The 16,401-nt window shown below is 38.7% G+C and overlaps 2 protein-coding genes across 10 annotated transcripts in view; both read left to right on the forward strand.

Moving 5' to 3' along the window:
* Window positions 1-4,217, forward strand: part of cald1a (caldesmon 1a) — a 37,500-nt gene extending 33,283 nt beyond the window's left edge. For 3 of the 8 annotated variants that reach the window (XM_056747940.1, XM_056747942.1, XM_056747943.1), the window contains 2 exons: window positions 1,379-1,412; window positions 2,788-4,217. In XM_056747940.1, coding sequence (XP_056603918.1) covers window positions 1,379-1,412; window positions 2,788-2,801 — 48 coding nt within the window. In that variant the 3' untranslated portion in view covers window positions 2,802-4,217. Of the gene's footprint in view, window positions 1-188; window positions 227-1,378; window positions 1,413-2,787 lie in introns of those variants that run through there. The other 5 variants (XR_008906661.1, XR_008906664.1, XR_008906662.1 and 2 more) reach the window with 3 other exon arrangements.
* A 3,623-nt stretch (window positions 4,218-7,840) lies between these two features.
* tnnt2e (troponin T2e, cardiac) lies at window positions 7,841-16,321 on the forward strand. 2 transcript variants are annotated; one of them, XM_056748715.1, is made up of 13 exons: window positions 7,841-8,430; window positions 8,530-8,551; window positions 8,633-8,690; window positions 8,782-8,898; window positions 9,054-9,131; window positions 9,226-9,339; window positions 9,739-9,851; window positions 9,955-10,045; window positions 10,730-10,767; window positions 11,987-12,028; window positions 13,779-13,890; window positions 15,971-16,140; window positions 16,230-16,321. In XM_056748715.1, exons 1-11 carry the CDS (start codon window positions 8,397-8,399, stop codon window positions 13,783-13,785), a joined length of 714 nt encoding a protein of 237 aa, XP_056604693.1. In that variant the 5' UTR covers window positions 7,841-8,396; the 3' UTR covers window positions 13,786-13,890; window positions 15,971-16,140; window positions 16,230-16,321. The 2 variants fall into 2 exon arrangements, with proteins under 2 accessions (XP_056604693.1, XP_056604694.1); XM_056748716.1 differs by lacking the exons at window positions 13,779-13,890; window positions 15,971-16,140; window positions 16,230-16,321 and having other exon boundaries at window positions 11,987-12,116.
* Window positions 16,322-16,401: the final 80 nt, after the last annotated feature.

The raw sequence follows: 16,401 nt of genomic DNA on the forward strand, positions 1-16,401 counted from the left end.
GTATGCATTTATAAAGCACTTATTTGTGCAAATAGCAGGCTGTGGTTATTTTGAGAATCTCGCAGACATTCCTTACGACCAACTTTGGAGACGACTAAAGTCATAATTGTATTCCTTCCAAAAAACACACGTTGAATGACAATCAGACGGTAACATTGCCATAACGTTGCCTGTGTTTTTATTTTAAGACTTGCTAATTGCCTACAGATCTGACTGACCTGAGGAGGTAAATGTTGCTTCATCACAAAGGAATGGCCGTGTTTGATCCACGCTTTATGCATTTATCACCAGGCAGTTTAAGATCTCGCCTCACTCTTACCCACTGCCACGAGAAAGTTCTGGGGTATATGCACACGGGTCGATGACGTACTACCGCTAAAAATTTAACGTTTTCTTACTAAACGCATCGTTATCACTTGGAGAAAAAATCCTTTAGTGCCATGAGAGCGGAAGTGACATAGTTAGCAGAGATATTAGCGGAAGTACACTGTTGCCCCGTGTGCATATACCCCATTGAATCTTTGCTAAGCTCTGACCCTTTTCTAAGCTCCGCCCCCTTGGTAAACTCCACCCCCTTGGTTATTGCTCACTCTTAACCTTCCAAACACTGACGGCCGTAGAGTTGCATTGGACACGGGCAAAAGCATGTTTGACAATATGGCACATGGCAACGGTTGCTAAGGTAGCATAGCAAAGGGTCAGTTTCACCTTCTCTCTTTCTCGCTCTCTCCATCGCCCCTTCACAACGGACTGAGTTTCTATTTTAATGCTGGCGTGGATGTTGCACGCGGAACCAGTTTACCTAACATGGCGGCCGTGCCCACAATGCAACTCACGAAACCAATTCTAATGGTCGATCTCGACTGAAGTTCAAAATGCATTCCCACGAGACCGGGCTCCAGATCAAACACACATTGAGCCTCTCTCTGTGGGTGTGGCGGGGGTGTGGGGTGCGATCGAATCTACTTCTGGACCGTCACTGAAGTGTCAAGACCAGGCCAAGGCCGTGGTTAACCGAACACTGCAGTTTTGGCCAGATGCCTTTGAAGGCTGCTGGACGGTGACGTATGAAGCCTAATGAAGGGAAATCTGCGGTCGTAACCGCATCGATGTTACCCAAACCAGCGGAGCTATTTGGTGAGGGCTGGAAAGAATGAAGGGCTTTGTATGTCAAATTGGAGAAGGAGCGCTATGTGAAAGCCACGCTAAGCATATTTGTGTTATTGTACACGCAGCATGACGGCCACAAGAACTTTGCTGATGGGTTCTGGAGCACATGTGCACAAAATAAGAGAATTAAATAAAGCGAATGTTCAAAAGGAAATTTTGTGTTAATATTATTCTGTGTTTCTCTTTGCGTCTCTGTTTGCTTTTCTAGACGAGCAGAGAAGAGACGAAATCCGTCACCAACGGTAAGTGATGGTAACCTGTCTAATTTTTTTTTTTTTATTCATTTAAGTGTATCCATATTAGGTCAAAATAAAGTCCTGCTGTGAAGGGCAGGGGTCAACATCCATTGCGTCAATGCTTAATATATAGGCATCCGTGTTCGCTTTGTGCTTGTGGTTTAGCCATAGAGCCCTGCCAATGATGAGGCATCGCCGCAGGCTTTTTGTTTCCTGGACTCTGTGTTTTTAAATGCCTCTTTGGCATTGTGTTCTATTTTGATAGCAGACCATTTGTTCCTCTAGATGGGGACGCTGTGGCCTTCAAGCATAGCTAACGTTGTTGGGTAATGGGCATCGGCTCATTTTTTGAGCGTGCTTTGAACGGCCCCACACACACACAACTGGGGGTTATGTGCGTGAGTGTGTGCCAGAAGAACTAAAGCAGTTTTTTGTCACATTACTGCATGGGTGGACACAGAAGATTAGCATGCACATGTGTTATACGGAGATGAAAATCTATGTTCGTTTAAGTAATGAACAATAGTCATAAACCAAAATCGGTGCATGCCATGAATATACACGTTAAGTGCTCAAACATTTTATTAAGTTATTTTTAGAAAATATATTTACTTATAATATAATATATTTATAAAAAAAATTGATTTAACCTTAGCTAATATTTAGCATTAGAAAAAATGGTACATTTGTATGTTGCTTTGCATTAAAGCGTCTGCTAACTGAACAAATGTATACGTGAATAAAACATTCAGTAATTAAAAGGCTACACAGAAACACCTTCTAAACCTACAATAAAACACTGTTGAACTTGTAAGTATAAGTTTATAAACAATATCTATAATAAAGCCAAAAATATATCAAAATATATATGACAAAATATATCCAGAAAATGATTCCCAAAGAATAAAAAATTATTATTTCATTTAATGTAATTTAATTTGATTTGATTTGGTTTAATTTAATATAAACGCATGGAGAATCATTTGACCTTAAAATATATTTTGAGTACATCCCATAAACTTATATGACATTTTTAGGAGTAAATAGAAATAAATGCATATAGAAAACATCATTTCATTTTTAAACTTTTTTATCTTGTATAAATGATTGAATCTTAGATATTCGTTTCACATTTTAATTCTGTTGTAAATGGTCTCTTTGTTGTATTCTGTACGAACAACTGTTGCGTCGTCTTAAAAATAAACTGAAGCAGGAAGTTCTTCTGGGCCAGTTTTGGACCAACTTTGTATACATTTTCCGAAGTGGTCTATATAATGTTTTCTTTACATTATAACATTAATACCACAACATTACAATCTAGCATACAGTCGTGTTATAGGCTTGTATGTGCTATAATTTTGTGACTTCTTTTTCTTTACAGGAATGGGTCATTAACCCTTCACAGATCCAGGAGAGGCAGGGACCAAGAGAATGCACAACATTCCTTTTTGAAACTTTTTATAAACGTAATAATACCAAAAAAAAATGCACGCATTTTATACTGTCCAGGAATATCTATGTGAGTTGATACAGTATAAAAGAGAGAGAAAAGTATATATTTGTTCACTTTTCACAGTCCAGCGTCTTGCACCATAATGTCTTTAATGTCGTGCTTTTGCACAGAACTTCCTATGAGATGAAATTTAGGCTGTGGAAATTCAGCTTGAATTTTATCGTTTAGATTTTACCATATAAATATAGTATATATATAGCAGCCAGCTCTAAACATTCCAAGATTCCTTGTGTAGAAGAACAAGGCGTAACATTCCAAAATAGTTTTTTGTCTTTTAGTCACCCTTTTCACCTAATTTATAACTAAAGCGAAGCTTCGCGTCACATTTCATATTCGCCAGTTTCAGACAGAATATGAGCACCCGTAGAGTTTTCTGTACGTTTTTTTTTTAAATGGTCTTAATAATATATGTTAGCACATAGTGAACGTTTTTGTAATTTTCTTTATACTTTACTGCTCGATACATGATGGCGTCTTCGCTTCCGCTCTCAATATTTAATCAAATCAAAGCAACTTGTAAATCAGCAGAAGAACATTACCATTATCATTATTACATTATCTTGAGCTTTTTTACTCTTTGATACACTGTTCTAAAGATTTTTGTGATCCTCTTGCTAAGTGTTAATAACTGTGTCTGTATTCACAAGAAGCAGTTTAACTGTTTTTTAGAACTCTGAACGAAGGGAATGTACACTTTTGGGCCTAAATCAACAATATTCGACTTACTAAATTTGCATTTATGCACAGTCAACTAAGACTTTGGTTACTAATCCCACCCCTGTTGGAAAAACCACTTGAGGCCAGTTTGATTTGACATGTTTTATGCTGGTTTTTACATCGTCTTGCTGGTTTTCAGCAGGAATTTGGGTCTGAAGGTCAGAGCAAAACCTTTTTAAAGTGGGTAAATAAGCCCAATTCATGATTCATTTTGTATGGTCTACTTTTTGCAACAGTTCTGCATTTTACTTTGACTTCTACAGTGCTGGTTTGCAAAGCATTGTTTGTTATTTGCAAGTAAATGTTGTCATTTCTCATGTATCTGACATCTTTGTCAGACAAAGAATATTCAGTTCTGCCGACGCAATGTTTAAATATTCTGTTTTTCCGACAATCATGTTTGTTTCGTCTTCCTAACACGTATTGTTTTCTGAATAGCGCTATGCAAGTCGTACCACCTTTAATTACAAGAACCTTGTTAAAACTATGACTAATTGTAGCCGACATTTTCCTACAAAGCAAATGTTTGAAGAATATATCACGTCTCAGCAACCACAATAAAGAGATCCATGAAAACCCTGTGACTGCCCTGATTTCATCTAACAATAGTCTCAGTTCCAGCATACCAATCAGAGCCGAGCTTCAGTGTCAGGTGATCTGGCAGGAGTGTATTAGGTGAGCTTTGGGGTTTGTTTGAAACTCTCTGATGCCTGGACCCTCGAGATAAGACCCCGTTTCTCTCTCCTCGGTCAGATCTCAGGTAAGGGAGGCTGTTAAACCTCCTCACCCATAATGAAGAGTTTCTTTATTCTCTTGGTTACTAAAATCTATGATTTGCATGCTCATTGGATAAAATTCAGACTTTGTGATAAATAGTACTTCAGTGTAGGCTGTCATTTGGGGATGCAACGCTCTTGGCCAGACGGACTGATGGTTCACATGCTTTGGGTTTTTCACTTGATGATGCTTATTACAGAGAGCATCAACTCTAACATTCCTGCTACCGACAGCTTGTGATATTCCAACCGGAGTAAAACTGGCTCTCGGTTATTAAACTAAAACTCCAACGTGAGACTGTTAATCTGCTGTAAAGAGTCTGTGGATTTGGAGAGATGAGGTCAGAGACACCGCGCTCAGATTTCTTGTTGTTGCACGCATGCTCTCCTTATCAAATAAATCTTTATCCGAGTTGATCTCTCTTCAACGAGTCAATAGTTTGAGCACTTTTGCATGAAATAGTTTGAAGACCCCCAACATGCCTTAGCTCCTGAAAGGTGAAAAGCCAATGATAAGCAAATAAAGTGAATCAACTTTTGAGATTAACCTTTGGTGACATTAGAAACAAATACCAAACGAGAACTTTTCTTAGATCCACGTTCACCATTTGTGACACAACCTAAGGTCACTGTAAGCGGATGAAGTCAATTTTCAAGTTCACAGGTGTCCTGACAGAGTAACAACAGAATTTTATTGCATTATTTATGGACATATTCTTAATGTCAAAATTTTGGATGTGTAATGTATCTGTTGGTTTACAGTTCATTTGAGAACCTAACAAACTTGTTTTATCATGTCTAAAATTTGCCAAACTCTTTGCATCTAAATCTCAGTTAAAGTTTTGTAAACACAAACGGCTGTTGCCACAAAAAATGCATTAATAAAAAAAGTAAATAAAGCAAGTAATACATTTGGAGTTTATTTTTTTCAGTATGAATGTTGAAACGCAATAGCGTTGAAAAATATATGTTGCACGTTTAATCACAGCTTTAATCTTAGAAGTCAGTAGGAACAATAAGCGGCACAAACAATGTATGTTTCAAAAATAGATGACAAGGGCACATGTGTTCTTGATTTACATGGGGAATGAGTGGCGGGCTCGATGAGATCAGCCAAGTGCATTGTTTGGAAGAGTACGTAACACCTGTTCCAAACCTTTCTTTATATTTGGCAAAAATAGCCGCCATCTCTCATTCCTCACATGTTTATAATGTGACAGAATGGGTCCTGTTGGACGTGCGGTATTCGGCCTTGAGAACATGTCTACCTCTTATGAATATGAATCTTCTTTTAATAAACATAATGTAGAAACATGGTTAATATGAGGGAAGTTAACGCTCAGAAGTTTGAATATACACATAGACCTCATGATGATTTATATAGCCCCTTTAAAACTTTGAATATGATGTACTTGGAATTGATCAAAGTCATTGTATAACCAGGACGGATTTGGTTTTATCAGATATCAAACAGTTATGTCTGACACAGAGGAAGTCCTGGAGGAAGAAGTGCAGTAAGTATGATCTCATTGCATCTCAGACATTGTAGTCTTTTTAGGGATGTGTTCAGAATGAAATATAGCGTTATGTTTAATAAATGCTTGGCAATGCCTACGTGAAAGTAGTACGTGAAACAGTAGAAGTATTAAACTACATTATTATTGCATGACAAAATCAGGTTGCATGTGACTTGACAACACATTGTTTGTGTCAATATACATCTAATTCCTATCATGAGCATTTATTATAACCTTTCGTAAACGGAAATGAAATGTCAGACAGTCACATGCAATGTATTGTGAGATTTCTATTGCATACTGCACATTTTTAGTAGATCTTATTGTAGAGTCACATTATGCAGAAAGTGTGCATACTACACATAGTGTATACTGAAATAAATGAAGGATCGTATCTTAGTATGCAAGTCCTCCAGCTAATCTAACGGCATTCATGAATCATCTGATATATTTTATAACCAACGCAAAGTCATCTGTTCATCTTCATGTCTTTCTCTTTATTTTTCTTCCTTCACCGTGTGCTTTAGGGAAGGTAAGCCCGTGTACCATTAGTCATATCCATACACTAATCTGAATTATGTCAGGAGCGCATGAGACCACTTTACTATCGACAAACAAATTGCTTTTGGTATGTGCATGTTCAGAATGACTGTGGAATTGAATTACACGTGTTTAGTGGAGTTATGCTCAGATCCACTTCCTCTCAGATGTCCTCCTCTTGTGTGCTGTCCAATGATATGCTTGCCTTGATGGATTCCTTTACATTGGGGATTCATGATGTCTAAAAGATTTCAATCATAATTATAGTAACATAACAAAAAACACTTATTGTAGCTCATCTAGTTTATACAATAAAATATTTCTCATTTACACGCTGTTGGGTGGATCTCAATGTTCTGACAATGATGATATGTGCACACGGAATGAACAGCGTTAACTTGATTCAGCATCTTGATACTGTAAAGACTGGTCTCAGACTCCTTTTTCTGTTCAATGTATTGGCTACTAATCATTGTTATGTTCACACTGTAGTGGAGGAGGCTGAAGAAGAAGGTAAATACAAGTTTATTGTGCTTTTACCTGCATCCGTTTTAATTCTAAATTAACAGTTATATAAAGAATTCATACATCCTTTTTCTATTAGAAAATAATGTATTGGGTCATAATTGAATGGTTTATTGGAAAGCGCATTTCTTCTTTTACTGTAGACGAGTGTTTTTCACATCCACACTTTTGACTTGCATGTAAACAAGAGTTTATTCATTTACTCATCTATATATGATATTTATGTCTTGCTTAATTCTGTCATATGTTCCTTCAAATTCCTCTCCATCAGAAGTTGAAGGTAAAGATTTAGGATTTGTTATGGTTTATTAAATTCATGTATTAAATATTTTATGCACTCATATTTTATTCACTTTTTGGTCGTATATTACTACGAATACATGTTGCATGATTTTTCATTATTTAACAATCGTCGTCTATTTTAATTGTTTTTTTAGTGCAGCTTCCCCCAGAGGAAGGTAAATCATCCACCTTGTCTTATGATGTCAACCTGCTTTTTTGATTAAAATGTCTAAGAAAGTAAATATCTTGTTTTATATATTTTCTTATTAGAACCGGCCCCTGAGGTGGAAGGTAACATTCCCCAATTATATATTTTTGTGATTACTTGTGATTAACATTGGCAGTATTATAACATTTTGTAGTTTGTGTTTATATCATATTGATTGTTCATTTTCAAACTATCAGATCTATACTCAATTTGAGCAATATACAAATTTCACTAAAACATTAACAAACTAACGATATTAGCCATTTCAGCAATTTGAGTCTTTTTTTTAAGAATAAAATTCAAGTATGTAAATCTTTATAGTTTTAACTTTTAAATATTTCATATTTGTACAGAAGTGCCTGAACCTGAACCTGAAGGTAAAGCTCTTTATAGATTAAATAAACAAACTTTTAGTGTGCAACTCATTTTGGTGTTTTGTGGCGAGATGTGCAAGAAAAGCATCTGGTTATTTTCTGCTTTGTGTAATTGTTTGAATGGCAATGGTGGCCAACCCCATCCATTCAGTTTAATGCAATTATTTCTATGAAATCTGATTTGGTATATGACCTGCATCATTTTATCTCGCTCGTAACAAAATCATTTCATGATGTACAGATGTAAACATTTTTGCAACGGGATGGTGTCTCAGTTTGCATGCCATGTTTCATATATGAGCTTGCTTTCATGGCATGTGCAAGGACAAGTTCTGTCAGAACATTGGGTCGTCACATTCAGCTGTGCATTTTCTTCAGGCAATTTATTTTTGGTAACATGAAAACAGTTTGATGTGTAAAATAGTAAAGCTTAAATGTGATCATTACTTTTTGCAGCTTACCTTTGTTTAAGTGCTAGTTAATGTGTTTAAAATATTATTTTTGTTAACGTAACTTTCATTCCTTCCTCTACTGTGAAATGACTGAAGCCCCTGTTGAGGAGGAGGCCGCAGGTAAATTATACACACTATATATGATTCATTGTGAAAGAAGTGACCTGTGCTGATCCCGGTAGGTCGGTGCTGATGGTTTTCCTGTGTTTTTCTCCCCAGATGAGCTAAAACCGAAGCCAAAGTTTGTTCTATAATCTTTGCTTTCTTAAATTCATGTATTCATGCAAAAGGCTGTTTTCATTCACAAAGCACACTTTTACAGGTTCATGCCCAACATCACTGCTCCAAAGATACCCGAGGGAGACAAAGTGGACTTTGACGTGAGTAAAATGAGCTTTGTTTCACCTACTGTACATCACTTTTTGTGTACACTTTAGAGTAAATGTAAGCGTGCATGTGTGTGTATAACAGGACATCCACAGAAAGCGTCAGGAGAAGGATTTAACTGAGCTGCAGTCTCTCATTGAAGCTCATTTCATCCAGCGAAAGAACGATGAAGAGGAACTGATCGCGCTGGTCAACCGAATCGTGAGTGCTGCGTACATTCAACCTCACATATTTGGTCAGGTTGTGGATCAGATATATAATATTAAAGTGTTTTGAAAGGCGTGTTGTGGGAAACAAAATATGTGAGACTGAATTAAGCTTCATCTGTAATCGTTTTCTTTGTGGACTTGATGCAGGAGAAGCGTCGTGGGGAGAGGGCAGAGCAGCAGAGAGTCCGTGCCGAGAAAGAGAAGGAAAGACAAGCTCGTCTCGCTGTGAGTGATGCTTCATTCAACCGATAGGACACTTCCATAATGCCTTGGGAAGTTGTACGCAATGAGAAACTAATACTGTAGTGCATCTCTGCAGGAGGAAAAGGAGAGAAGAGAGCTCGAGGAACAGAGAAAGAAACTGGATGACGATTTCAAGAAGAAGAAAGCTCTTACCAACATGACGCACCAGTACGGAGGAATACAGCAGAAGGTTTGAACGAGGAGATTTTTAGAGAAAAATTAAAGTGAAAGTTTGAGCTCTCGTAACTAAAAAACGAATATGTCAGTGCCATTGCTTCGTCTCAAGTAACATACCAGTGATATTTTAATCGAAGGCATTTTATTAAAAGTGACTTAAATAAAGCGCAGTCCTGGCTTATGCTAAGCCTGATCTGTGAAACCGGGCCTTAGTTAAAAATTGAGTATTTAATAGATTTCACTTTAAAAATTGGACATTAGAAAATGATAAGGATTGCAAATACGTTATATAGATTTCATGGCTACCTTAAAAAACATGAATGGTAAAGGTGGTTTTTGGACCCATTATGGTCTGCTTACAACATCTGCAGGCACAAAAATGGTCAGAATCTACTTTTGTGTATTCCTGCAGGGAGAGGGCCGCAAAGGGGCAAAGAAACAGACGGAGAGAGAGAAGAAGAAGAAGATCTTGGCCGATAGGAGGAAGCCACTTAACATCGATCATCTGTCTGAAGATAAACTGAAGTAAACCGGCTCACACACTTACTCTGGAAGAAATTTGATCTATTCGGATTAATTTTTTCTTGGACATTTCTATAATTATGAAGCTTCTGGTTGGTCTTCGCAGAGAAAAGGCCGGTGAGTTCTGGCAATGGATGATGCAGCTGGAGGCTGAGAAGTTCGACCTCGGCGAGAAACTAAAGAGACAGAAATATGATGTAAGAATTTTAATTGTTATAAAATAACTATTTAAGACAACTTTTAAATAAATTATTTTCCTTTTTTTATCTTAAATATAAAACTGACTTGTCGCAAAAATAACATGTATTTGTATAGCATTTACACATCATAGAGCTTCACAGGAACTCTACATAAGAATGCCATCAAAATGTGATTAAACATAATTATTTTTGAATCCTTTCCTCCTCAAACAAGTCATATAAAGACACACTTTTCACAATCTGATCAGTTCAGGTAAAATCCAATCCTGTTTTGTTCTGAGGTTTAAAGGGGTTTTCATGTTGACTTAAAAAAAGTCAAAGCTAGTTTAGTAGTTCCCATTTTTGGAGATGTGATCAAAGGCATCCATGGCGTGCCGGTCTAAAACTGTGACTTGCTTCCAGATTAATGTTCTCCAGAGCCGAATCAATGAACAGCAAAAGTTGTAAGTAATTGCATGTAAGAGCGTAAACCTCACTGTGTAGCCTGCTGTCAGTAATGGTTGTCAGTCAGACGCGTCAGGTCTGGGCTCTCAATCGATTGCCTCCGCGGGTGACGGGAGGTGATGTGCTTGTGGTTCTGATCAGGCACGGGACATCGGCACATCCTCAGGTTTCCATCCTTTTGGTTCAGTCAGTGTTGTTCTCTGTGCTTAGCAAGGCTTCCTTGTTTGTCCCTTACAGATCACTCAACTACTCGCTAGAGTCCAAGATCACCAGAGGTAAGTACGCCGAGCCACACTGGTCACTTTCCCCTGGTTTCAAAGGGCTGTAGGTTCGGCGCAAGAAAGCAGCGGAGCAAAGTTTGGCTGTCCTGTCGAGCAGACCAAGATGAATCGTGATTGCATTAAAGTTTGGGTTTGGTTTGCTTGACAGACCCCTGCTCTTCTCAGAACCATGGCCCGATGAAACCGTGAGGTCGAGCGAGCTCAGCATGTGGTCCGGCTCGGTCTCTGCAACAAAATGGGAAAGTTTTAGGATCTTTGACCTCAATCTTAATTGGACCAGTTTAAGTGGCTCCTTCGGTTTCAACCGTAATGTTTACTGTAACTGATGGTTCACTTTGTAGGTACGTGTAAACCTAAGACAACAAATTAGAATTTGATTTCTATGATTTTATTTGCATACAGATGTGTTTTTGAAATATCAATCAAATATATACTAATTGTTAATAAGTCTCCAATGAAAATGTAAATTCAAATTAAATATTAGCCAAATTAAACATTGGAATCTGTAGTGCCAGTAAAAGGGTAAGAAATACATTAAGTTAAAACAGTTCGCAGGCATTTGTCCGAGTTGCGCGCAAACTATCCAGCACCTAAAACTGTTGTGTTTGCATGCAAGCGACCCGTCAAAAGTTTGGGACCTGCATTTTTTATTTGTATAATTACAATAATGCACTGAGAAAGAGTGCATGGTCCTAAAAAAATCAATCAGTCAGATGGAAGTTTAATTTTGTACAGTATATGATATTTAATATAAAATGCATTCCTAGTTCTTATTTGTCATAGGTAGGCTATTTTTCATTTACTTTTTATCTGATACAACATCGCCATTTTAAAATTTATAATAAATATTGAATGTATTTGTAAAAAAATGCACACCTGAATATATATTTGTATACAAAACAAATGGCAAGCATTTAATTGCAAACCTCCGCATCATGAAAAATACGAACTCTGTTGAGCCCAAACATCTGACAGGTCTTGTATGTTTGCGTGTGTATTTATTTAAATAACATTTTATTCCTCTAATGCTGTGATCCGCCACTCTGCTAACAGTCATATGTTGTGATTTCACTTCCAATCCAAAACCTTAATACGAGAAGAAAATGTTTTTAATTTTCATGTAATCACTACATAAACTGTGAAGGTATTTAATGCTAATGCATTAATCATTAGTGTACAGTTTAGACTCTAAATAAATTGTATTTTCTTGCAGTGCCAAAGGTCGTGGAAAGGGCAAGGTTGGTGGGAGGCTGAGGTAAACCAGCAGGAGATGGAAGTGTTCAAGAAATCAAGATTTTGTCACCGTTGCAACATAGTTAGCTGTGGTCATTATGAAACTGTTGTGCTGTTCGACTGCAAGTGTAGAAACAGTAAAGTGACTTTTTTTGGTTTTGTCATGTTGTCTTTCTTTTTGAGGTCTTGAACAAACAGATATCCATAAAGTTTCATTTTATTTTGAGCATATTAGTATTTTTGCACATCACATGTCATCAGCAATACCAAGGCCATGAGTTTGCAGGGGCTCTCAACATTTTTGACACCCATTCGTTCAACATTTTCAAAGGCCCCCTCTCACAAAACCTCAATATTTCTACCCAATGAAATATTTGAAAACTTAAAAACGTTTAATACCAAAAATAAAAATGGCCAATAAATATGTAGTTTATGTATTTCAATGCTTCAGTAATTTTGTCTAATTTTACAATATTGGTCATTTTGAGGCCCCCTTGGAAGTCTTGTGGGCCCTGGTCCGACTGTTGAGAACCACCGGGTTTGAGGGAATGCACACTCATAAAATGTTTGTATACAAGTTGGACAAAATCATCTGCTAATAGAGTAAACGTTAAATATATTACGAATAATACTAGATGACAATCATTGCTTCAAGTAATTTTCCCCAAAACAAAATAACCACTTAACATATTGATGCAATGCAATACATACAAACTGCCACCGAAGAACCCAGCAATGCTATTTACTCAAACCACCACTAGTGGGCGCTGAAATGTACAAGTAATGTACCTCAAAGTGTAATATGTATAAATGCACACAAATCACCAAAAGGAAAGGCTTGGCAGTGGTTTAGGGTGGAGTACTGACACAGAGACGAATATTTTTTGAGAGTTAGGAAATAGTTTTCTGACATCGACAATGTTAAATTTTAACAATCCTTTCATACATTTTACACAACTTTCTGAAGTACTAAATGTAACCCTGGATCACAAAACCAGATCAAAATTGTCAATTTTTCTTTTATGCCAAAATTCCTTAGGATATTAAGTAAATAATAATGTTCGAAGATATTTTGTAAATTTCCTAGCTTAAATATATATGAAACTTTATTTTTGTCAATGAAAGCCTGCCACAGTGCCCCTGATTAACTCTTCAAGGCAATTTTTACACAATCAGATTCCTGAGTTTTCAGATTGTCAAAATCTCAATTTCGAATAATTGACCCACAAGACTGTTTATTTTGTCCAGAGTCACAGATATGAGCGTTTTATGTTTGTTTTATACAATAAGATGAATCTCTTTCATCGATTTATGTGGTTATTGGAACCATGTAAACTAAGGGATTTGAGCCAGAACTTTCACACTCTAAGGCCCAGTTTCACAGACAAGACTTCGTTTAAAAACAGACTATGTCTTTGTTAAATTTATAAAATGCTTCGCACAAAAACAATGCTGGTGTGCATCTTGAGACAAAGCAATGGTACTAATATATTTTAAGGTATGTAAGGGCAAATAGTTTTTAGTCAAGACAACTCCAACACTAATTTTAGTCTGGGACAAGCTTTAAATCTTGTCAGTGAAACTGGGATTAAATATGAAAATGTGTTTAGTCTAGAGTTAGGTTAGTTTGCAATGTTTTTGAGTTTTATTGAAATATAACATGTGAGTTGAACTGTTGTCATTAATCTGTAGCTCAGTGTGATGAGAACTGAGCTGAAGTACAAGATTTCCTGGGTTCATGTCCTTGCTTACATGGTGTTTTTCTCTTGCAGACTTTAAACAGGTTCCGTATTAGTTACTCCACATGGTGATCCAAAGACGTGGCGTTGCTGTGAGAGATTGGAAGCTTAGTGGTTTACCTCATGGTGTTCTCATTGTTTTGTGGTATGCAGCCTAACTTGATCACATAAGATAAGATGTAGTTGATGCAGCCTTAATAAGGTATAATGTACTTTTCTCATACTCCGGGTTCAAGTCCTACTTTTTGGTGTCCTTACAAAAATAAAATTAAGAGTAGAAGTGGTTGTACAGTAGTGTGTGATGTCATGTGGCTCAGGGGTAAAGAACATTGGCCTTGTGCTTAGTGAATCAGGGTTCAAGCCCAGCTTTGGATGTTGTCTCACATTTCTTATGTGTACCAGGTATGTATAGAAAATATAAAGTTACCAGGAGAATTATCACAAGCAAGCAGCGTCCAGTGGCTCAGTGGTAAAGAACAGTGCCCTTGGTCTTTGTGGTTCAGCGTTCAAGCCCAGCTTGGGGCGATGTCTCGGGTTTCTTATATAGATCAGGTATGTATAGAAAAGATAAAGTTACCAGGGGAATTATCACAAGCAAGCAGTGTCCAGTGGCTCAGTGGTAAGTAACATTACCCCTAGATCAAGGAAGCAGGTATCAAGAGATCTTAGCCTGCCTTCCCTTCTCTCTTCCTCTCCTATCCCCGCCTACCTTCCCTCTTCCCTACTCCCCGCCTACCTTCTCTCTTCCCTTCTCCACGCCTACCTGCTCTCTTCCCTCTTCCCTACTCCCTGCCTACCTGCTTTCTTCCTCTCCTATCCCCGCCTACCTTCTCTCTTCCTCTCCTATCCCCGCCTACCTTCTCTCTTCCTCTCCTATCCCCGCCTACCTGCTCACTTCCTGCTCTCTTCCTCTCCTATCCCCGCCTACCCACTCTCTTCCTGACCTCTCCCCTACCTGCTCTCTTCCTCTCTTCCTGACCTCTCCCCTACTCCCCGCTCTCTTCCTCACCTGCTCTCTTCCTCTCCTCCTCTCTTCCTGACCTCTCTTCCTCACCTCTCCCCTACTCCCCGCCTACCTGCTCTCTTCCTCTCCTATCCCCGCCTACCTGCTCACTTCCTCTCCTATCCCCGCCTACCCACTCTCTTCCTGACCTCTCCCCTACCCGCTCTCTTCCTCTCCTCCTCTCCTATCCCCGCCTACCTGCTCTCTTCCTCTCCTCCTCTCTTCCTGACCTCTCCCCTACCTGCTCTCTTCCTCACCTCTCCCCTACTCCCCGCCTACCTGCTCTCTTCCTCTCCTATCCCCGCCTACCTGCTCACTTCCTCTCCTATCCCCGCCTACCCACTCTCTTCCTGACCTCTCCCCTACCCGCTCTCTTCCTCTCCTCCTCTCCTATCCTATCCCCGCCTACCTGCTCTCTGCCTACCTGCTCTCTTCCTCTCCTATCCCCGCCTACCTGCTCACTTCCTCTCCTATCCCCGCCTACCTGCTCACTTCCTCTCCTATCCCCGCCTACCCACTCTCTTCCTGACCTCTCCCCTACCTGCTCTCCTCCTCTCCTATCCCCGCCTAGCTGCTCTCTTCCTGACCTCTCCCCTACTCCCCGCCTACCTGCTCTCTTCCAGCTCTCCGCCTACCTGCTCTCTTCCTCCCCGCCTACCTGCTCTCTTTCTGAACACTCCCCTACTTCCCTACTTCCCTACTTCCCACCTACCTGTTCCCCGCCTACCTACTCCCCATTCTCCGCCCCTACCTCCATTCTCCACACTCTCTTACCTCCATTCTCAACCACCCCTTCTGAAGTTCATGTGCAGGTAAGCCACCTGGCTTTGAACCCTGGACCTTTTGTTCCAGGGTCAGTGCTCATATCCTCTGAGCCACCGGGTCCTACACGTTTGTAACGTGTCTCTTGGCATGTATATCTTCTTTATCATGTTCCTTATGCGATGAAATTAGTATTAGAGTACACACACTCAGGCAAGTTGGGTTAGAACCCTTGACTTCCTAATCAAGTGACAGCACTTGTACCACTGAGCCACTTGGTCCCACTTGGTAGTAATCACCAAGATCACAAGTTGACATAAGGTTGATATGGGCTCATCTCAACTGGGAATTGAAGACTTTTTTGTGATCTTTAGATCCTAAAGAAAAGAAGTTTTAGCTTTTCTTGGAGAAAAAACTTATTCCAAGTGGGACTTGAAAAGCAACTGTGTGTGTTTTACAGGCAACCAAACTGAGCTATGAACAGCTCAAACCATCGAATGCTTTTTAAATCACCAAGTGCACAAGCAAATATAAAGTTGAAACGGTGAAGCTTGCCATGGAAAAAAAACTCATTCCAACTACATTGAACCTGAGCTTTCCCATTCCTTAAGTAACCACCCTTTCACATTGGTAAGTGTTTTAAGATCACTACCTGTAAGCCTACAAGCTGAATTAAAGTTGAATTTTTGAACTGAGAAAAACTCCATTCTATTTTACAGGCCATAACCATCGCAGCATCCTATCAAACAGTTTTGTTGCGATTTTACCAAAGCATTTCTGATCTTCATATTAGTCTTTGTGTACACCTCAGAAAACTCCCCTATGAAGCTTATTGCCTATGTCATATAAATACATTTCTATATCATCCCCATGCTGTAAGTAAAATAGGAA

Source organism: Triplophysa dalaica, chromosome 5, assembly GCF_015846415.1.
Source record: "Triplophysa dalaica isolate WHDGS20190420 chromosome 5, ASM1584641v1, whole genome shotgun sequence".
Lineage (NCBI taxonomy): Eukaryota > Metazoa > Chordata > Actinopteri > Cypriniformes > Nemacheilidae > Triplophysa > Triplophysa dalaica.

Bases quoted from the DNA above. Each gene is read 5' to 3' on its own strand.
- tnnt2e (XM_056748715.1), top strand. From the start codon at position 8,397: ATGACTGAAGCCCCTGTTGAGGAGGAGGCCGCAG. The intron at 8,431-8,529 runs GTAAATTATACA...TTTTCTCCCCAG, and splicing joins TGTTGAGGAGGAGGCCGCAG to ATGAGCTAAAACCGAAGCCA. The intron at 8,899-9,053 runs GTGAGTGCTGCG...GACTTGATGCAG, and splicing joins TCGCGCTGGTCAACCGAATC to GAGAAGCGTCGTGGGGAGAG.